The 23266-nt window shown below is 43.6% G+C and overlaps 1 protein-coding gene across 1 annotated transcript in view; it reads right to left on the bottom strand.

The window, feature by feature from the left end:
* Positions 1–23266, bottom strand: part of JARID2 (jumonji and AT-rich interaction domain containing 2) — a 187693-nt gene that overhangs the window by 19601 nt on the left and 144826 nt on the right. The window contains exons 7-9 of the mRNA XM_069730820.1: positions 12891–13905; positions 4952–5448; positions 484–576 (exon numbers count right to left, since the gene is read on the bottom strand). Of these exons, the coding sequence (XP_069586921.1) occupies positions 484–576; positions 4952–5448; positions 12891–13905 (1605 nt within the window). The remainder of the gene's footprint in view (positions 1–483; positions 577–4951; positions 5449–12890; positions 13906–23266) is intronic.

The raw sequence follows: 23266 nt of genomic DNA, 5'->3' as shown, positions 1-23266 counted from the left end.
AGTACCCCCGGCCCTGCGTCTGGGGGCGCTCCATTAGCGCTATATAAAAATAAAGATTATTATTAAAGGGATTGTGTGTCAAATCGCCACATATAAGGATACGTCATAAAATAACTTTCAGTGCACTCATTGGGAATATCTCTGCTGCCGCTCAAGGGGTCTCGACAACCTTTGTTTGCTGTCATCTAGTGATGACTTTCTAATAACCCCCCCTAAGACCGCTGCAGCCAATCACCGATCTGAGCGGTAATGGTAGCACTTTGAGCCGGTGGCTGCTGAAGCCAAGAAATGGGTGCAGTCGTCAGGCTTGGGTAATGGGAATGTCATCATTGGAGGACAGCTCACAAAAACCTGCAGGATCGCTGGAGCAGATAATTTAGAATTCTATCATGTCCATAGAATTTTCAAGGTCACCTGGAAAGGGACGTGACTACGCACAGTGCTCTTAGTAGACGGTGTAAGAGTGCACATTTATTTGCTCACCTCAACCTCTGCTACTGTAGGCTCCTTGTTGAAGCACATGTTCATGACGTTCCTTGCTGTCCGAAAGAAGGTGGTTAGCGACATCGACCTTCCCTGTGAGAAGAGAAAAATAAATGACAATCTCAGATAGCAATGGCAACGTCTAAAAGATCTACCATCGCTTTGCGCAAAGATCATGGATGGTCGCAAAAACACAAAGTAGAAACTATCGCAATCCCAGAATACTTTGAATTGTTCCTATTCTGTCCCATATTACAATCAAAACTATGAAAGATATTTTTAAAAAAATTCTATGACGTCCAAGCGTTGTGGAGCTAGGTTTGGGTGGAGATGGAAAAACTAATCCAGTTTCAAAAACAAAACCCCATCTGCTTCGCATCCATGCTAGTCCTTCTAGTGATGGGTCCGCAGTGGTGCTGCTGACTTCACTTGCTAATTGATAACTCTCAGATGAGACCTCGCTGTTTGTGAGCCAAATAACTGCTGCGGAACCTCTGCCCCACTGTTATGTCTTGCAAAGCAAGAAAAAGTATATGGAGTCCCACTTCAGATATTTGCCAGCGGTAGTGGTCCTGCCCGTATAGACAGACCACTCATTCAGATCCCCTAAACTCACAGATTGGCCGCCACGCTGTTGGTGTGACGTCAACATCGCAGCCAATGCCAGACAACAGCAGCACCGTAGACACTCTGAGCTGAACCCTGAAACTGTGAGTAAAGCGCATTTGGCTCTTTTTATAACAAACTGCAGCCTCGGATGAAGACTTTCTGAAAGGGGGCAACCCCTTGAAAGAGAATCTGTCACCAGGTTTTTGTCACCTAATCTGAGAGCAGCGTAAAGTAGGGACAGAGATCCCGATTCCATTAATGTGTCACTTATTGGGCTGCTTGCTGTAGTTTTGATCAAATTACTGTTTTATCAGCAGGAGATTATCACTAGACTACTAATAAACCTGCTGCCAGGTAAGTCCAACATACTCATGAGTTTTGTATATCCTCACCCCAGCTTTCTGCCTATGCACAGTGTACACAGAAAACAGCCAATCAGTGGTGTGGATGGGGTTAAACACAACTCAGCATTCATATAAGTGCTGGATCTGCAGCAAATAAAACCGTAATTTCATCAAAATTACAGCAAGCAGCCCAGTAAGTGACACATCGCTGGAATCAGGGCCTTGGTCTCTACATTATGTTGCTCTCAGTTGGGGTACCAAAAACCTGTTGACAAATGCCCTTTAAGCTGGACATACACTTAAGAATAAAATTCGGGTACAGTTCTGATTATCTGTCAAGAAATAAGAATTGGCCTGTGCAAGGTAGTGAATGATCTGCCAATAGTGCAGGACGTTTAGTTTTAGCTGACAAAGGACAGGAAAATCTAAGCACACAGACCACTTAGTGCAGATAGGTGTGTAATTCTAGAGCTTCATGGCCAAGCTTGAAAGTGACTTTTTGTCCTCATGTCCCATCAGGCCTCTGGCGTACTACCGCTACATTGATGACATTTTAATCATCTGGACGGAGTCTGAGCCACAGATAAAGACGCTCCATGAACAGTTTAATCAATTTCATCCCACCATTAACTTGACACTGAACTACTCCTGCACTGAAATTAACTTTATGGACACCATCATTAAGCTGCAGAACAATAAAATAGAGACATCCCTGTATCAGAAGCCAATCGACCGTCCAACATACCTTAAATGGGACAGTTTCCATCCAAAACACATAAAAAACTCTATTGTCTACAGCCAAGCCATCAGATACAATCGTATATGTTCCAACCCAATGGATAGGGATGAACACCTTGCTTGGTCGCCTCAGAAAGACCTTTTTGAATCAGGGCTACCATCCAAGAACAATTGAAAACCAGATTACAAGAGCCACCAGAATATCAAGGAATCACCTGTGACATTACAAAGCTAAAGAAGAAAATAACCGGGTACCTCTAGTAGTTACCTACAATCCAAATCTGGAGGTGCTAAGGGGAGCTGCACGGAAATTACAACCTTTACTACAAAAAGATGCCCGATTACAATCCATTTTTCCAGACCCCCCACTACTGTGGCAGGCCCCAAACCTAAGAAGCATCATTGTCAAGAGCTCCCTGTCCTGTCCAACAGCTGCAGATACCTTTCCTTGCAACCAGAAAAAAATGTAAAACCTTTCCATTTAGAATGACCACGGACAAGATAAAGATCCCCAATTCACATCAGGACTACAAGATCCCTGGAACTTTCAGCTGCATCACATCTAATGTGGTGTATCTAATTATTTGTACTAAATGTCCAACTGGGGGTCTGCATGTAGGGGAGACAAGGCAAAATCTGAGGACAAGAATGAACTCTCATTGCCACACAATAAGAGAAAAAAAGAATGGATCTACCTGTGGCCAAACATTTTTGTATGCCTGATCATAGCACCATGGACCTGAAATTACTTGTATTGAAAGGTAACTTCAAATGTCAGAGAGACAGGAGAATCTGGGAGTATAAACTTATGACAACATTATGACACACTTAGTGCAGGAATGAATGTGTTGCATGGATTTATGTCTTTTTACATCAATTAAGGAATTTGCACTTCAGACCTTATAGGGCATCATAACACAGGACCAGACCTCAATCAGAGGACAATAAAACATTCACTCCTTATCTACAAACTGTTCCAATATTTATGGACACAACTGTTTATTACTCTCCCATAATGAAATGACAGTTCTGTGCTGTGTTGTGTATAAATATGTGATTCTTCAGAATTTCTATTAGCATATGCCTGATGAAGAGACCTGAGTAGTCTTGAAAGCTTACAATTTGTTACCATCTTTTCAGTTAGTCATTAAAAGGTATCAACCACTGAGGACTCAATTCCAAATATTATTAATTCTAGAGCAGAAATCAACCGGAATGGTCAAAATAAGTAATTCTGATGTCTTATTTTATAAGATGTCAACTAATTTGACATAAGTATAGGTCATCAATATCAGATCAATAAGGGTCAACTCCCAGCACCCTCAACAATCAGCTCCGGAGGTGGTACAGCGTACAGGGTGAATAGCACAGACGACCTATCCTGGGATCATTCATTGCTCAGCATTGCACTTGCTTTGAGAAACTATATTAAAATCGAGATATTGAAGAGTTTGCAAACCTTACAGAAACCACCATGAAGAACAAAACAAGCAACACTACACATTTACAGGATAAAAGTGGATAGAAAAGTTATTATTATTGTATGCTCATATAAATAATTCATCCTCGCCGTAATAAATACAAGAAGAAATCTCTGTTTAAGAAACATTTAGGGAGCAGTCCTATCTACTTGTCCTTAATGATGGACAGAATTACATAATTCATAATTTGTAACTTTTTTCATATGCATTTTGGTTTTATAAATATTTCATGTCACAAGCAAATAAATGTATCATATAAAATGTACAATAAAAAAAAAGAATAATTGTACACAGGATAGATAGCAGTTTTCATTACTTTGAATGTTCTTAAAAAGATCGGACAGAAAAATGTATTTGACTTTTCAGCTTATTTCCTTCATTTTACATTTTTTTATAATACTAAGTAGCAGATAAGCAGGGAGTATATGGAATTTTACTTCTGCCATACTTCATCTTAAGAAGTAAAGAAAAGCAGGATGTAAAATCGCCACTCCTCAAAGGAACATAAACTTGGCAAAAGAACACAAACGAAGACAGTTAAAAGGACTGAGAAGACAGTTTGCAGCTCGAACACTACTTTGTAAGTTCTCGGCGAGTGTGCCACCATATGGTGTCTCCGGGAGACTCTATGGAATGGATATGTGAAAAATATGGCCTATAATGTACATATAGCGTCTATATTAATAAAAAGTAGTAATAAATAGGAAATGTATGGGGTTTAATCTGCAGGTTAATAGCATTCTAAAGCCATGTGGCCGCCGCACTGAAAGTCCAGCCGCCAGATGAAAATTAATTTTATTTCTCTTGGCAGACTGCAGCTTTCAGTCAGAGGCGTGACTTTAGTCACTGCTCAGTATACAGCGAAAAGCGGCTGTATCCACAAACCCAGCAGTAACAGACAGCCGTGTCAGCAGTGCATCAGTACAGAGGCGGCTGTCAGTCAGTGCTGGGGCGTAGTTTCAGTCTCGGCTTCAGTTATCCTTCAGTGCATAGTGAGCAATGTCGGCTGTGCTTTTATGACTGAAAGCCAGAGGCTTCCGGGAGGAAATTACTGTAACTTTATTCCTCCTGGAAGATGGGCTTTCAGTGCGGCGGCCCGGCAGCTTTAGAAAGCTATTAACCTACAAATTAACTCCATATCTGCAGATTGGTAGCGTTTTGAGACATGACAGGTTCCCTTTAATGATCAAAGGGGCAGTGATAATGATTTGCCCCTAGCCATCACAACACTTCTATCACCATTTAAACAAAACAGACCGCAAACGAATCTATACAATTTGGTTCAATGTTGCTTACTTTATAAATGCACTTGTGTAGGTCACCAAATAAGCTTTTATCTTCGGGTTCCTCTTCTGTGCACTCTTTTTCCTGAGCAAACAGCCTTCGTCTTCCATTTTTCAGAGGGACGTCCATTTCTTTTAGCTTCCCACGCAGGCCATTTCGGTGCACCACTCCATTAATTAATCCATTTTTGGGCTCATACCTTGGGAGCAAATGTAATCTATATGCATTCTCGGCATGCCCCTCCAGTGGACCTTTCTTTTTTTCCAGGCTCTCTTTCTCCTGCAGAACTTCTTTCTCCAGTTTCTTGTGCTCCTCGGGCGAAAGGGAATCGTAGGAGAGAAGGTACTGGCAGTAGGCCTCCTGCAGCTTTGCGAGTCGATCCTGCGCAGTTTTCGGGATGCGGAGCAGGTCAGCCAATTTGTTCCACTTCTTGAGGTCTGTCACTTGTTGCATGCCTCCCATTTCATTGATGAGCTGGAAAAACTGAGCTAGATCTAACTCACAGCCTCCTATGTAGAGGTTGCGAGGGAAACAAGAAAACACAGTTACACTCTAGCATTGGTGTCTGGATTAACCCTGCTGTTCTGTTCGGTCTGGGGAGACCTATTTTGAACTTTGGTATTTTTTGGGGTGTTCAAGATGCGGTTCTGAAACTTGTGGTTGATTGACTTAAATGAGGATGGGTCGGTCGGCCACGGGTTTCAGAGCCGCATCTTGAATATTTTAAAGAATATTGAAGTTCAAAGTCGGTCATTTTTGACCAACAGAACAGCAGGGTTAAAAACACATCATTGGCTTCTTGATGGGAGGTCAAGACGTCACAAAAATGTACAACACTTGCTAACTTCTAGGTGTCCAACGAATTAAAGCGGAGCTTGGCTAAGTATCCCATCATCTCTTTGGATTCTTGAATGAAGTCCAAGACTTCATAGTATTAGACAACCATCAGCAATAGGTGTCAAGCTCAGCTCAGTCTACAGTCTGCTTCATTTTGGCAAGTATTGCAGTTGGCAGAGGCGGTTTTCAAAGGGTCAATACAGGTTATGGAATTCTCAGTTTTTAGTCTTCTCCCAAAGATAACAGAGATATCCAAGATTAGAAAAACATGGCTGCCCTCTTTGAAAAATAGAATTACACTGGTCTTGAGGTTGTGTCCAGTATGACAACTTGGCTCCACTAGAGTGAATAAAGCAAGGTTGTGCTACCAGACACGTGTGAGCCTGTTTTTGGAGGAAAGTAGCCACATTCTTCTAATCCAGGACAATACCTTCAGGTGAAACCCCAGAAGTGACATTTCCAATCTCATTAGAAGGAACGGTAGGCAGTGCCAGCTAAGTGGGCCATAGACGATCAAAGAACAGAAATAATACACGTGGGTCATCTCAATCCTATTCTCTACACTGACAAAATATTAAAGGTTGCGGCAATATATGAATAGTTATGTCTGGAGCAACGTCCAACGTAATAGTCAGTAGGCACAAGAATGGCCAACGGTTCAGATAATGAAAAGAAAGGTGGAAACATGGCGGGAAAAGGATCTATGATGCACATAAAGGAAAAGGTTGGCTTACATTTCCTTACCAGAGGTTCTGGCTCAAATAGTCCAACTTACCACGTCCACAAAGGTCTTGACTAACATTAGAAGTGAGCGGTACCTTGACCACGGGCCTAGTCTCAGAGGTGCTTGCTGGTATGTTCTCCACACCATTAGGCAGCGGAGATCAAGATACACTGCGCAGGACACACTCGAGATTTGACTGATCTTGCTTCTCTTCTGAAAGATCAGCAAGATAAAGACGAATACATAACCCCGTCTGTCTGTGCATCAGCATGGTGGTGATGTATTACAGAGATCTAATATTACAGATGAATCCTTAAAGCAATGGTTCACGAGGGCTCCGGCGGCCCGGTCTTCTTTCAGGGCAGAGCGCTGCGAAGGATTCTTGAATGCCTGGTCGGCATATCGCCACAAAGAAACAGAGAGAGATCAGTTTTTAATAGGTTTAAAATACTTGTGGTTTCAAGTGGAACTCCACAAAGGTGCAGAGGGTTGTCACAAGTGAGGGAAAGCCACAGGAATACAATCCCTGGACCCAGCTATTTACAATGGAGGACCTGGGCTGCAGTTTAGCAACAGAGTTTTGGATCCTGTATTCCACCACATAATTCTGTTTTGATGTGCTTAAAAGGGAATCTGTCGGTAGGTTTTTGCCATCTAATCTAAAAAAAGAGTGATGTAGGGTTAGAGACCCTGACTGAAGTGAGGTGTCACTTACTGAACTGATTGTTTGTAGTTTCAACAAAATCAGTGTTTTATCATCAGGAGATAATCACTAGAGGACCAGTTGTCTCGTGCCATGTAGTCTATCTGCTCTGTATAAGCCCGCCCACACCACTTATTTGCGGCACTCTGTACAGTGCACACAGAAAGCCGTCAGTGGTGTGAGCGGGGTTATACGGAGCTCAGCATTCAGAAAACTAGAGCTGAGGCAGATAAAACAGGGATTTGATCAAAATCCCAGCAAGCAGCCTAGTAAAGGATACATAGTTGGAATCAGGGTCTCTGTCTCGACATCATGCTGCTCTCAGATTTCATAGCAAAAACCGGGTGACAGATTTTCTTTAAAACAATATATGTGTGTATCCCACCCACCCTCTGCTCACTACACTTTACTTTCTTAAGTCATACCCAAAGCAAAAAACTTGTGACAACCCTGAATATATATCTCATAGATATATGCATGATGGTGTGAGCATAGAGAAAAGTAGACACAGTAAACTTCATACTTTTGAAAATCCCTTAAAGGGAGTATGTCATCCCAAAAATTGAAATAAGTTGTTATGGTATGTAGGTGATTTAGCCTAAATAAAATCATATCTCTAGTATAGATTTCAGTAGCTTAGTTGTATTAAAAAAAATAAAAATAAAATTATAATATATATATATATATATATATATATATATATATATATATATATATATATATATATATATATATATATATATATATATATATATATATATATATATATATATACACACACATACATACATACACACACATATATGTATTTTGTATGGAGGGAGCTTTGGTGAACCACTGGCGTGGCATGGGGTTCAGTGCACCATTATGCCCAATCAACTTGCATCTTGAGCACTGTCATCTCGATTGAGCACTTCTTGAACTCAAGACAGTAGTTCTGCATGGATACTGCCACACCTGTTCTCAATCAAGAAATCACTTAAATAGGACCTGCCTGACAAAGTGAAGTAGACCAAAAAATCCTCAAAAGCTAGATATGCCGTAATCCAAAGAAATTCTGGAACAAAGGAGAAGAAAAGTAATTGAAATCTATCAGTCTGGAAAAGGTTCTAAAGCCATTTCTAAATCTTTGGGACTCCAGCAAACCACAGTGAGAAGCATTATCCACAAATGGCAAAAACATGGAATAGTGGCCGGCTGACCAAAATTACCCTAAGAGTGCAGTGACTACTCATCCAAGAGGTCACAAAAGACCCCACAACAACATCCAAAGAACTGCAGGCCTCATTTGCCTCAGTTAAGGTCAGTGTTCAAGACTTCACCATAACAAAGGAACTGTGCAAAAATGGCCCCCACGGCAGAGTTCCAAGACTAAAATCACTGCTGAGCAAAAAGAATATAAAAGCTCGTCTCAAGTTTTACCACAAAACATCTTGATGATCCCCAAGACTTTTGGGACAATACTTTGTGGACTGATAATAATAAAGACATTTATTTAAAAATAATGTTGTGTATACTTGTGTCATCTTTACCTAATATTTACATTTAAGTGTGACAAACATATAAAAGAATAGAACATCAAAAGTGGGGGGGGCAAACACTTTCAAGTGTGTGTGTTAAATACACGCTATATATTACACTCCCCCGGAAGAAGGCAGGCACAAGGCCGAAACGCACGTAGAGGCTGTGGCACCGAAAGTCTGAAGTAAAACCATTATCATTACTCTGCTTTCAGGCTCCCTCTCTTTTACAGCTTGGATTTTGGTCTCATTATGTTCCATTGCATGTCTTACTAGTTATTATGTGAATAGTCTATGGCTTATTGAGGAGTCTGTTTATTAGGTTTGTGCCTCAGACATGTGGTTCCACTTTTTTGGTGTGCTTCATTGCCTGTTCACCCTTTTTTTGTTCTGGATATTTTTAATCACTGTTTTAATATTTTGTCAAACAATTTTATTATTTATTTGGTTCTTCATGTGCATTTTGTCCTTTATATGTTCTCATACATACATACATACATATCCCAACAAAACCACTAAAAGCTATACTACAGTTATAATTCTTGGTGGTGAAGCCCGTGACACACTGGTATAAGTGGTTTAAGTGGCATTTTGGGGGTGACAGACTCCCTTTAAATATCAGCAATTAAGAATTTAGGACATTAGGCATGAAATTCTAAATGCCAATTAGGCAAATTTAGGAAATCAAAATCACAATGTCTTCCATTAATCTTCTACTAGAGAGCTGCATAAATTGATGGAAATATTCAGAATAATTAGGTTGCATCTTCTTTACATTCTTTGTTGCATATTCTGAGCTTTGCTTGACGATGTACTTTTAGAACATGCCGATTCTTCGCAAGAAGGATAGAGGACAGTTCCACACCCAGTGTCTGTGCTGACGGACACGTGCATTTGTGAGAAAATGATTCAATCCTAGTGCCTTAATAAGCACACAGGTGGGGATCAATTTTATCATCAATTCGTGCAAAAGCAGATTTCAGCGAGACATGACATTTACATGTTTTCTATTAGGTTGAACGTCAACGTCACAAGATCGAATTTGACTGTCCGATCAGGCAAGGGAAAACGGAAATCGTCAACCACTGGGCCTTATATCCAGCCCAACGCTTATTAAGGCACCAACATGGATTGTGGATTGAACCAGGTCTCAAGGTTTTAACCTTATATGACATATCTTATTTTTTTCCCCTCCAAAAATGTAAATAAAAACAATAAGATGAGGGGGGCAGTGTACCAACATGAAGCAAAAGACTACAATTACAGCTCTGTCCACCATTAAATAGACATCAAAACAGAAAGGAAACAAAGTAGTCACCAAATAAAGTGTGGGTGCTCACAGTAAGGGCACTATGTTATGGGGGCTCATGGAGAAAAGTAGCCCAGCCTATTGGATGGTGGAATCCGGTGAAGGACTCCTCAAAGGAACTGCAATAGTGGGGAATTAGCTCAGGAACAATGCAAAGGGCATGGCGTGTGAAAAACATTGACCATTTAGGTCTTGAGTTACAAAACCACATACCATTAGGGCTTGTTTCCATTTGTGAGAAACACCTCCGTGTCTCGCATGTGAAAACCAAGCTCTGGCGCCAGCACTTAGGAGCGGAGCGTGCGGCTCCATGTGTTGCCATGCGGCCGCACGCTCCGCTCTGGAGTGCCGGCGCTAGAGCTTGGTTTTCACATGCGAGACACGGACGTGTTTCTCGCAAATGGAAACAAGCCCTAAAGGAGATTCAACATGGCCTTTTATATGGGGCACTTCATTCAAAAGAAAACACCCCAGCCAGCTGGCAACAATTTCATTGATTCCTTTTTTGACATATTACCAAACAAAGGATTGATGTTACCAGCAAAAGTAATTAGCTATATATAAATGTATAAATCATCTTGGTACATTGCCCCCTCTGTCAATCAAACATAGACTTTGCTAAGACAAGTGTCACGAAAAGATTTGAAGATAAACAGGATAAAAAAAAAAAGTCTTTGAGCTGGTCCCAGACTTGTTGAAGTTGATATGGACAAGTTAACTTGTAGTTCCTTTGTAATTTTCTCAAAATGTTCTAAAAAATTTTTTTAAAAGGTTTCCAAAGGCAAGAATAAGGAATGTCTAAAATCTGAAATGATTGGAGTCAAATATGCATGAGTAAAAAAAGAACACAAAAAGCAGATCTAGCTAAGAAAATATGGCGCATATTGGCATTAAAGCAAATGGATATACCGTAAATGGCTGCGGGTGCTGACCAAGCAATCACAAAATATAAAAATGCAAACGGTACAGAGCATGGGCACAAACAAAATGGTGAAACCTGGGCACCAACAGAACGCTTCAAAAGCAGGCATGTCCTTACTCATGAAGGATGAGACGGCACACTAAAAGCACACAGCCTCTCAGGCGGCACACTAAAAACACAGCCTCTGAAATGGCACACTAAAAGCACGCAGCCTCTGAGACGGCACACTAAAAGCACGCAGCCTCTGAGATGGCACACTAAAAGCACACAGCCTCAGATGGCACACTAAAAGCACGCAGCCCCTGAGAAGGCACACAAAAAGCACACAGCCTCTGAGAAGGCACACTAAAAGCACACAGCCTATAAGAAGGCACACTAAAAGCACACAGCCCCTGAGACGGCAGATTAAAAGCACACAGCCCCTGAGAAGGCACACTAAAAGCACACAGCCCCTGAGAAGGCACACTAAAAGCACACAGCCTATGAGAAGGCACACAAAAAGCACACAGCATCTGAGAAGGCACACTAAAAGCACGCAGCCTCTCAGACGGCACACTAAAAGCACACAGCCCCTGAGAAGGCACACAAAAAGCACACAGCCTCTGAGAAGGCACACAAAAAGCACACAGCCTCTGAGAAGGCACACTAAAAGCACACAGCCCCTGAGAAGGCACACAAAAAGCACACAGCCTCTGAGAAGGCACACTAAAAGCACACAGCCTCTTAGACAGCACACTAAAAGCACACAGCCTCTGAGACGGCACACTAAAAACACAGCCTCTGAGACGGTAAACTAAAAGCACAGTCTCTGAGATGGCACACTAAAAGCACACAGCCTCTGAGATGGCACACTAAAAGCACACAGCCCCTGAGAAGGCACACAAAAAGCACACAGCCTATGAGAAGGCACACTAAAAGCACACCGCCTCTGAGAAGGCACACAAAAAGCACACAGCCTATGAGAAGGCACACTAAAAGCACACCGCCTCTGAGAAGGCACACTAAAAGCACACAGCCTCTGAGAAGGCACACTAAAAGCACACCGCCTCTGAGAAGGCACACTAAAAGCACACAGCCTCTTAGACACACACTAAAAGCACACAGCCTATGAGAAGGCACACAAAAAGCACACAGCCTCTGAGAAGGCACACTAAAAGCACACAGCCTATGAGAAGGCACACTAAAAGCACACCGCCTCTGAGAAGGCACACTAAAAGCACACAGCCTCTGAGAAGGCACACTAAAAGCACACAGCCTCTGAGACGGCACACTAAAACACAGCCCCTGAGACGGTAAACTAAAAGCACAGTCTCTGAGATGGCACACTAAAAGCACACAGCCTCTGAGATGGCATACTAAAGGCACACAGCCTCTTAGACACACACTTAAAATAATCTGAAGACATAAAATTTGGAAACTATTACAAAAGAAATCCCTGATGGAGCATAAAGTGGAGCGAGGGGTAATGGAAAAAAAGCAAGAAAGGCAGAGCGGAGCTGTGATTGACATTCCTCCAGGACTTCGGATTTATCACATGAAATTTCTTGGGCTTGCTGCTTCATTGAAGAACTTAATTAAAGATCATGTAGATAAACATGAAGAAAATAACCACATGAAATCATGTGCGCTGGTATCAGAAGCGTAGGTTGCCTACAGAGAACATATAGACGTTTTATGACTACTACAGAGGAACTACACCAGAATACGCCACCAGAGAAGGAAAAAGTCCCCAAAATTCCTAGTTTGTACAAAAAAACAATGCAGAAGCCGCCTACATCGAACAAAAGGAAGATATTAATAGACACAGAAGATATACAGCTTTGTGTCACAGGTTATTCAGCATACCCTGTGCCTTCGCTTTAGGGAAAAAATAAACAATTGTGAAGCAGAACTGAGAAATCCGCCACATGCCGCTTGGTCTGTTTTATGCCCTCACCTATAAGGGGAAGCTCATCCATGCAGATGCCCTGAGATTTGAGGTGTTTCTTGATGCAGGCCAGCCGCTGCACATTGGGGCCCCAGCGTCGGCCAAGCTTGTGGATGTGTTGGTTCTGCGTCACAAAGCGCATCTCCTCATTCAGCTTGCACTCTGGTCTCCAGTCAGGTGGTGGGATCACGGTGCACATGCCATACTTCTCCACTCGGGATCGGATGGACTCAATATAGATCAAAGGGTCATGAAACTCCTTGGCAGAAGGTCGGAGGACAGGAATCTCACACATGGCTACGCACCTGGCCCTCCCAGCAATTTTTTCAGGATTTGTTGAGTCCACAGATTTGTGCGAGGAATCGGTCTGCGAGGTAGAGCGATTTTCACAGCCAGCATCTTCCGTCTTACTGCGGGTTTGTGTAGTTAGTGTGCTCTTGGCTGCTGAGGCCCGCTTTGGCCTGTTTCTCTCCAGCATCTTCTCTGGCACATCTTTCTTTATGTGTCCATTAAGCACCTGTTTCTCCGTTGCTAGCCTTTTGCTTCTAACCTCTGGCAAGCTGGCGGATACTTTAATTTTTTTAACCAAAGGCTGCGCCTTGTTGGGGTGGTTTGCCTCTTCCAAACGTCTTTTTGAGTTGCGCAGTCCTTCCCTTAGCTGCCGCCCCACTTCCCTAGTGCAAGTCTTTTTGTTCAACTTGCCATTCACCTTGACACAGCTAATACCAGTGGCACAGTTGGGCTTGGATGTGGAAAGAGATAGCACCTGTTTACGAGTTTTTGCATTGCTGCTTTCTGTGGTCCCTGAGATTGTGTGGTGAGCAGATGAACTGGTTTTGCTGTGATTCAGTTTGGTTGCCTTATCCAGTTCTTTCTTGGCTTTGGTGTATGTGACAGTTCCCTTGGTCACCGTTGCAGTATACTTCACAGTTTTGGACGGTGAAGGTCTTGCTTCTCTAGTTTTTTTGGCACCGGCTGCATTAGAACCCGATGATAACCGGGTTATTCCGTTCACCTTGGAAATCTGAAAAAAAAAATTGAAAGTGTGGCTACTATGTATTCAGATAAAAGCCAGTTACAAATCCACAGACACAGAAATCACCACGACTGCAGATTATTATTACACGTTATCTAAAACAATACCACATGGAATGCATTATTGAATCTCAATGCTAACAATATGTAAGGGGAACCTGTCAGAGTGAACATGCAGCCCGATCTCAGGGCAGCAGGTTACAGAGCAGGAAGAGAGGAGCGGAATGAGATATACGGTAGTATGGAGGGAAAAGAGTCAGTATAATGTGTAATTCCTGCAGTATTTATTCCTGCTCAATCAGGGCTTTAGAGTCTGGTGCTTCATTGTCTTAAGGGTGTAAATTGTCTCTCTGCAGAGAAAGAGTACTTACTATTGGAAGTAGCAATCCTAAAAGTCATTATCGACCTTTTAACAAGCCTTGCCATATGACTTAGGATAAAAGCCAAACCAGAATCTCAATTTGCAGACATGTTTTGGGGTTTTGCCCCTCATCAGTACAAAGTATGAGATCTGAATTGTCTGTATGAGAGGCTTCTTACTGGGATCTAAAGGGTAATGTTTCTCCTTGAGGAGGTTGAGATGCCTGGCATGCCATTGTAGGGAGGCTTATAAGCCATACAATGCACCACTGGGAAATTAAATATTCAAATTTCCTCTTCAGAGAGCAAGAGGGCTTCAATTCTAGTGCCACCTATTGGAAGTAGCAACCCTACAAGTCAATAGGAACCCTTTAATGAGCCTTGCCATATGACTTATGATACAAACCAAACCAGAGTCACACATTGCAGACACCGTGTTTTGGGGTGTTGCCCCTCGTCAGTGCAAAGTATGAGATCTGATTTGGCATCTGACTAAGAGGTAACATTTCTCATTTGCATATTTAAATTTCCCAGAAGAGCATTGTATGGCTTATAAGTCTCTTTACACTGGCACATCAGGCATATAACTCTCCACAAAGAGTAGCATTAGCCCTTAGATTCTTGTATTAAGGGAGCATACAGATTGCGATCACACAGTTTGTAGAACCTCCCACTGGACTGCTCACTCGTAACCGCCTGCTGGACTCCTACGTTCAGAACGAGCCTCTGTTAGAAATGAAACATTACAAGTTAAATTGGAAAGCGCGCCACAGAGCAGCATATCAATATTCTTAGGCTTCTTTCACACTAGCGTCGGAATCTCTCCGTCGCAATGCGTCGGGGAGAGATTCCGACGCTAGCGTTTGCTGCATTGCACAATGGGTGCAGCGGATGCATTTTTCCGGCGCATCCGCTGCCCCATTGTAAGGTGCGGGGAGGTGGGGGCGGAGTTCCGGCCGCGCATGCGCGGTCGGAAAAAGCGGTCCGTCAGGAGAAAAAAACGTTACATGTAGCGTTTTTTTCTCCCGACGGTCCGCAAAAGCACGACGCATCCGTCGCTCGACGGATGCGACGTGTGGCAATCCGTCGCAAATGCGTCGTCAATGCAAAGTCTATGGGGAAAAAACGCATCCTGCAAGCACTTTTGCAGGATGCGTTTTTTCTGCAAAACGACGCATTGTGACGGATTGCAGAAAACGCTAGTGTGAAAGTAGCCTAAGCTGTTACTGTATTATCTGTGGCCATAAATCAGACGGCTTGTTCGATGTGACAGGTTCCCTCAACATGAGTTCCTGGAGTTGTGGATAAAGCACAATTACTACAGTGGCAGATGCTTTTAACTGTGCATGTGTTTAGGCCCTGAAGGGTAAATTCTTCGTTTTAAGTGGAAGACTTTGATTTATAGACTTGTGGTAGACATGGGACTCCTGGCTGTAATTGCCCATGATAACAGAAAACAGCAATTTATGTAAAAACTATCAATATAACTATATTATACACCCTATATAACAATACACTACTCGCCATCTGGAACAAGCAGTAAATACAGTAGTTAATTATTTAAGGGCTTATTCAGCACCACACAGTGAGGCATTGAACATGCATTGTGTAATATGAGTGGGGTATTTGTCTGGAGAAATATGATCTGTGAAGTTCATCCGTGGTCATAGGCAGTGGAGGGGGAGATACAGAATACTAAGGCGCCCTATCTCCTTCTAGACGGGGTAGCAAGGAGACATTTCCGACAGTCTCACAGCTTATAATTATATATGTCTGTCTCCACTATTAATACATGCCAGACTGTCTCACTATTACCCGGGAAGCATGCTGACACTTATTTATTACTAAGAGACATTAGAGATGTGAGGGGAAAAGCAGCGTGATAAAGCTATTGAGTCAAGCTGGCGTGGAGTAGATCTATAGTGTGCAGTGTCGGTGTGCACGGGGGGAGGAGAGAAGCTGTGCGCATGGCTGGAGGTATATCCTTGTGAGCTGCTGATATCGAGAAGCCATCTTGCTACATAGAGCAATGTATACATATGCCAGGATGGTAGTCCACAGTTATACGTATGACCAATGGCGGATACAGTCAGGTCATTAAATTACTTAAAATATTCCAAAATCACCTGTGAGTTATTGAAACTTGGGAATGTTTAGGAACCACAGCAATTAAGCCACGAGACCAGATAAAGTGATAGAAAGGAAGGTGTGGATGTTGTCACTGATTGCTGGGATGCATAGTGCATAAAAGTCAACAATTCTCGACTGCTCGATAACTGCGGATTTGACTTCTAAACTTCTCGTGGCGTTAACATCAGCACCAAAATCGGGCAGCTGCATACAAGCCTATATAGAGGCGATGGCCGAGAGCTGCTACCGCAGAGGAGGACTTTTTTGTCTTCTCTAGAAAGATGGCACCGCCAGCGCCTGCCCAATAGCAGCTATTCGATCACAGCTATGTACACCAACAGTTGCTACTGCGCAGGCATGGCGGGCTCCATTTTCAAATTGTTTTCTTTAGCTACACACCTCAGGAAAAAGTTCAACGACATGTAGTAACTGCACATTAAAAATGTGGTTATGCGGCAGCACAGGGGCCACGGCCGGCACCAGGTTTTTTTTTTCTTCAGTATGTTAGGTATTCATTATGTTAACTAGGGGGCAGGTCAGTGGTATCAACCAAGGTATCATGGTAATCAGTATAAAGGCGCCGACCTGACACTGCCTGTAGGTCAATGGGCACAATCCTGCTGACTGGTCCCCTTTAAGTGTTATTACCAAAATAGAATGCTATCACATACACTTAAACTAGAGGATAATGAATAAACATTAAATGTTTCAGCATACAAAGACATTGTGGACAAGTGGATGCTTCCAATTTTGCTGTTGCAGCACGACACCGACTCAGTGCACAAATTAAGGTCCAGAAAGGCATGGATGGGGAAGTCTAGTGTGAACAACTGATAAAGATGAGTGGACCTGTGGAATTTTGGGTTCTGGCACCAAACCAGACTTTGGACACACAGTTTGGATCAGGTACCAGAACTTTAGCCGGACGCCACTGAAATGTATGAGGACTTGAACTTCAGAGCTGGAAAATTCTCTCGCCCTTCCCTCGGAAGTTCGAACATTTAAAACAGACTTCCAGGAGAAGATTGTGATCGGAGTTCAACACCATACGAACCCCGGATCTTTCCAATTCAGGTTCGCTCATCTCTAGTCCTGAACTCAACCCCAATGAACACCTTTGAGATTGTGAGGCCAGGCCCTCTCATCAAATATCAGTGTCTGACCTCACAACTTCTCTTCTGGATGAATGGCTAAAAAGTCCCACAGATATTCTCCAAAATCTTGTAGAAAGGCTTCCTAGAAGAGCGCAAGCTGCCATAGGTGTAACATGGAGGCCAACGCCATATTAAAGCCTATGGATTCCCCATGGGATGTCAGAAAAGCTTCTGCCGGTGTCCCAATACTTTTGTTAGTGTAATGCATGCTCCTTTGTGTGTGCTTACTTTGCAGTCCCGATCAATTGCGTTCCTTCCTGTTATTTTGTGGGTATGAAATGCTCCTGCTACTTTTGAATAATAAAATGCAAATGTACCTCAGACATCAATTTATTTTCACATCAGCGATCTGTAAGTAAAGCAGAGGCTACTTGGCGCAGTGATTAGGCCTAATTTTCTTTTTAAAAGGATATCGTCTGTATTATTATTATTAATTTATTTTTTTTAATAAGTGGAAGCAAATATTCTTTATTTTCTAATTTGTTTTTCTTTTCTTCTTGTACGTTTTACTCTACTTTCTACACATTATTATTTTGGCAGCCATCTTGACTGAACTGCTGTTAAAATTTAGAGTCGTTACACAGGGGTGCTTTTTGACCTCCAAAAGTGTTCTAGGCATGAGCTGTGATCTGAGTGGAAAGGGGGAGGTGGTGAGCTGTACCTTATTGCGAATAGTGGATGTCGTTTGGGCTACAAATCACTTTCATTGGAATCCTGTCTGTGGTGGTGATGATAACTACTGAAAAGTGATCACTTCAGAACAAGCAGTGTAAGCCAACTATTAGGCTTAACGGCCAGTAAAATTATCACTGAAAAATGTGGAGATCTTACCAAGGCTCATAAAAATACACATCACGTCAATCCCGTGCCCTACCAATTCTGAACAGGTGAACTCTGACAATAAGGAAACGGGCACATTAGACAAGGCTTGTGTGGGAGACTCCATGGCAAATTCTGTAATCTTTGCAGCATTTCACTGGAATCAGGGTCTCTTCCCCTATACTATGCTCCTCTCAGATGGGGTAGCAAAAACCTGATAACAGATTCCCCTTAACCCCTTACCTACATTCGCTGTACACGTACAACGCATGTTAGTAGCGGGTGTATGGACAGGGCTCATGGGTGAGACCAACTCATACGCAGCAGATAACGGTTGTGAGACACAACTAAGACCTGTTTCTAACAGCCACGGGCAGAGCAAAGCCCACGACTGTTAATTATGTACATGCTGTTGCCAAACTCTGACTGCGACATTCACAGGGCACCGACATGGGGGACAGTCATTCTGTGCACCCATCAGCTCTGTTGAAGACCACTGTACCCGTCCTTAGAGAGCTCCTTTGAAACCCAGCAAAAATAATCCCTCATATGTCCAAGTGGATGGTAAAATATACAAGTTTCGGCTCTTGGAAGAAGGGGTGGGGGGGGGAACTAAAAAAAACGGAAACTGGCCACATCGTGAAGGGGTTAAATATGGACGGGTACATTTGGCCTAAATTTCTCTCGCACTCTAGGGACAGAAATCACATTTCAAGCAAAAGATATAAAAAAATAAATCTGTGCATAAGAATGTTAAAAAACCACGCCAAACATCTGAAGGGCAGCGTGTTAATAATCACACAAAAATAACTTTCACGAGGATGTTTAACCGAGACGCAAGCTATGAAAATATTTACAAAGCCTCCCCATGCAGGCATTTTAGGTCTGTCTGCAAAGGAAAACACAAAAAGCTCCAACGGAGAAAGGGTTAAAGCTTTTAGGAGCAGCTGCAGCGCTGCTTGTTGTGATAATGCTCAGCATTGAACAGGCCTCTGCAGAGATGAAGGAGGGTGAATCTTGCTCCCTGGGCTCTGGGTGCACATTTCCGGTCTCAGTACAATTAAAGGCAAATGAACAGGAAGGAGAGCAAAGGACACCACGTACATTAGAGCAGCGCCCAGATATGAGGGATCCGCACACAGGCAATGCTCGAATACCATGGGGGCCTCCTCATGTCACTCATGTCCCAAATACGAGCAGTGACTGCCTAATGTAGGTACCGAAGAACGCGGCGGAGTTTACACACATCCAACCAAGGTAGAGTTTCCTTCTTTGTCAAAGAATCTGCAGCAGAAACCTGCGGTAAACCATATTTCCGCCACGTGTCACCTTCCATTAAGGTTTGTGAATTGCTTCAGGAAATTTAAGAAAATTACAGGCAAATCCAGAAATCAGGGAGAATTTAAAAAGTTACAGATTTCTCGCAAAATTTCTCATCAGATATGGGGCTAAGGCTAAGTACACATTTGCATTCGGCAGCCCTGCGTGGGGCTGCGTACTTTTTCCCTTCATATCTGCACAGCTGCGCATGCGTCCTGCGTACCTATCTTTAACATTGGGTACGCAGGGATATGCGTTTGTCTGCGAATGCGTCCGCATGCAGCATTTTGACGTGCCTGCCGACCAAATGGGAACGCAACATGTTGTGTTCGGCAGCACGTCAAATTGACGCACGCAGGCACATCCGCAGATACATGCATGTCCCTGCGTACCCAATGTTAAAGATAGGTACGCAGGACGCATGTGCAGCTGTGTGGATATGAAGGGAAAAAGTACGCAGCCTTACACAGGGCTGCCGAACAAATGTGTACTTAAAAAAAAAAAAGTGTACTTAGCCTAAAAGATTTTTCCATTTCAGTTTCAGTTGGCACTTTTTGGCTTTTACATGATATAGGTCAGGTCTCTCTATAGTCTCTGGGTGGCTTTTTCAAACTAGTTGTTTCCTGTAATGCTGTAATCACGTCAGGCTCCGATTCATGCTGCCTGTGGTTCTGGCAGCATGAATCCAATAACAGCTTCCCTTTAAGTCAATCTACGGCCAGTAATAACACACTACAACACAAAATGATATAGAAGGCAAGCAAAGAATTATTTTTAGTCCCACCCAAATATTTAAATAAAAAAAAAATAAAATCCAAAAAAGATGGACAACCCCTTTAACCCTTTCACCCCCAAGGGTGGTTTGCACGTTAATGACCGGGCCAATTTTTACAATTCTGACCACTGTCCCTTTATGAGGTTATAACTCTGGAACGCTTCAACGGATCCCAGTGATTCTGACATTGTTTTCTCGTGACATATTGTACTTCATGATAGTGGTAAAATTTATTCGATATTACCTGCGTTTATTCGGTAAAAAAATGGAAATTTGGGGAAAATTTTGAAAATTTTGCAATTTTCCAAATTTGAATTTTTATGCCCTTAACCCCTTCCCGACCCATGACGCCACGTAGGCGTCATGAAAGTCGGTGCCATTCCGACCCATGACGCCTATGCGGCGTCATGGAAAGATCGCGTCCCTGCAGATCGGGTGAAAGGGTTAACTCCCATTTCACCCGATCTGCAGGGACAGGGGGAGTGGTAGTTTAGCCCAGGGGGGGTGGCTTCACCCCCTCGTGGCTACGATCGCTCTGATTGGCTGTTGAAAGTGAAACTGCCAATCAGAGCGATTTGTAATATTTCACCCATTATAACGGGTGAAATATTACAATCCAGCCATGGCCGATGCTGAAATATCATCGGCCATGGCTGGAAATACTAGTGTGCCCCCACCCCACCCCTCCGATCGCCCCCCCACCCCCCCGATCTGGCCGGTACACTGCTCCGCTCCCCCCCGTGCTCGTGTCCGCTCCCTCCGTGCTCCAATCACCCCCCCGTGCTCCAATCACCCCCCCTGCACTCCGATCCACCCCCCCGTGCTCCGTTCCACCCCCCCGTGCTCCATTCCAGCCCCCCCGTGCTCCGTTCCACGCCCCCCGCGCTCCGTTCCACCCCTCCCGCGCTCCGATTCCCCCCCCGTGGTCCCCCCCACCCTATCATACTTACCGATCCAGCCGTGGTCCCGTCCGTCTTCTCCCGGGCGCCGCCATCTTCCAAAATGGGCGCATGCGCAGTGCGCCCGCCGAATCTGCCGGCCGGCAGATTCGTTCCAAAGTGCATTTTGATCACTGAGATATAATCTATCTCAGTGATCAAAATAAAAAAAATAATAAATGACCCCCCCCCCCTTTGTCACCCCCATAGGTAGGGACAATAAAAAAATAAAGAATTTTTTTTTTTTCCACTAATGTTAGAATAGGGTTAGGGGTAGGGTTAGGGTTAGGGGTAGGGTTAGGGTTAGGGGTAGGGTTAGGGGTAGGGTTAAGGGTAGGGGTAGGGCTAGGGGTAGGGCTAGGGGTAGGGTTAGGGGTAGGGTTAGGGTTAGGGTTAGGAATGTGCACACGTATTCTGGTCCTCTGCGGATTTTTCCGCTGCGGATTTGATAAATCCGCAGTGCTAAACCGCTGCGGATTTATGGCGGATTTACCGCGTTTTTATGCGCATTTCACTGCGGTTTTACAATTGCGATTTTCTATTTGAGCAGTTGTAAAACCGCTGCGGAATCCGCACAAAGAAGTGACATGCTGCGGAATGTAAACCGCTGCGTTTCCGTGCAGTTTTTCCGCAGCATGTGTACAGCAATTTTTGTTTCCCATAGGTTTACATTGAACTGTACACTCATGGGAAACTGCTGCGGATCCGCAGCGTTTTCCGCAGCGTGTGCACATACCTTTAGAATTAGGCTATGTGCACACGGTGCGGATTTGGCTGCGGATTCGCAGCAGTGTTCCATCAGGTTTACAGTACCATGTAAACATATGAAAAACCAAATCCGCTGTGCCCATGGTGCGGAAAATACCGCGCGGGAACGCTGCGTTGTATTTTCCGCAGCATGTCAATTCTTTGTGCGGATTCCGCAGCGTTTTACACCTGTTCCTCAATAGGAATCCGCAGGTGAAATCCGCACAAAAAACACTGGAAATCCGCGGAAAATCCGCAGGTAAAACACAGTGCCTTTTACCCGCAGATTTTTCAAAAATGGTGCGGAAATATCTCACACGAATCCGCAACGTGGGCACATAGCCTTAGGGTTAGGGTTGGAATTAGGGTTGTGGTTAGGGTTAGGGGTGTGTTGGGGTTAGTGTTGTGGTTAGGGGTGTGTTGGGGTTAGGGTTGGAGTTAGAATTGAGGGGTTACCACTGTTTAGGCACATCAGGGGTCTCCAAACGCAACATGGCGCCACCATTGATTCCAGCCAATCTCGTATTCAAAAAGTCAAATGGTGCTCCCTCACTTCCGAGCCCCGACGTGTGCCCAAACAGTGGTTTACCCCCACATATGGGGTACCAGCATACTCAGGACAAACTGCGCAACAATTACTGGGGTCCAATTTCTCCTGTTACCCTTGTGAATCTAAAAAAATGCTTGCTAAAACATAATTTTTGAGGAAAGAAAAATGATTTTTTATTTTCACGGCTCTGCGTTGTAAACGTCTGTGAAGCACTTGGGGGTTCAAAGTGCTCACCACATATCTAGATAAGTTCCTTGGGGGGTCTAGTTTCTAAAATGGGGTCACTTGTGGGGGGTTTCTACTGTTTAGGCACACCAGGGGCTCTGCAAACGCAACGTGACACCCGCAGACCATTCCATCAAAGTCTGCATTTCAAAAGTCACTACTTCCCTTCTGAGCCCCGACGTGTGCCCAAACAGTGGTTTACCCCCACATATGGGGTATCAGCGTACTCAGGAGAAACTGGACAACAACTTTTGGGGTCCAATTTCTCCTGTAACCCTTGGGAAAATAAAAAATTCTGGGCTAAATAATTATTTTTGAGGAAAGAAAACGTA

This window comes from Ranitomeya imitator, chromosome 6 (assembly GCF_032444005.1).
Source record: "Ranitomeya imitator isolate aRanImi1 chromosome 6, aRanImi1.pri, whole genome shotgun sequence".
Lineage (NCBI taxonomy): Eukaryota > Metazoa > Chordata > Amphibia > Anura > Dendrobatidae > Ranitomeya > Ranitomeya imitator.
The sequence above is the reverse complement of the archived record's forward strand: the minus strand, read 5'-3'. Positions and strand labels throughout refer to the sequence as shown.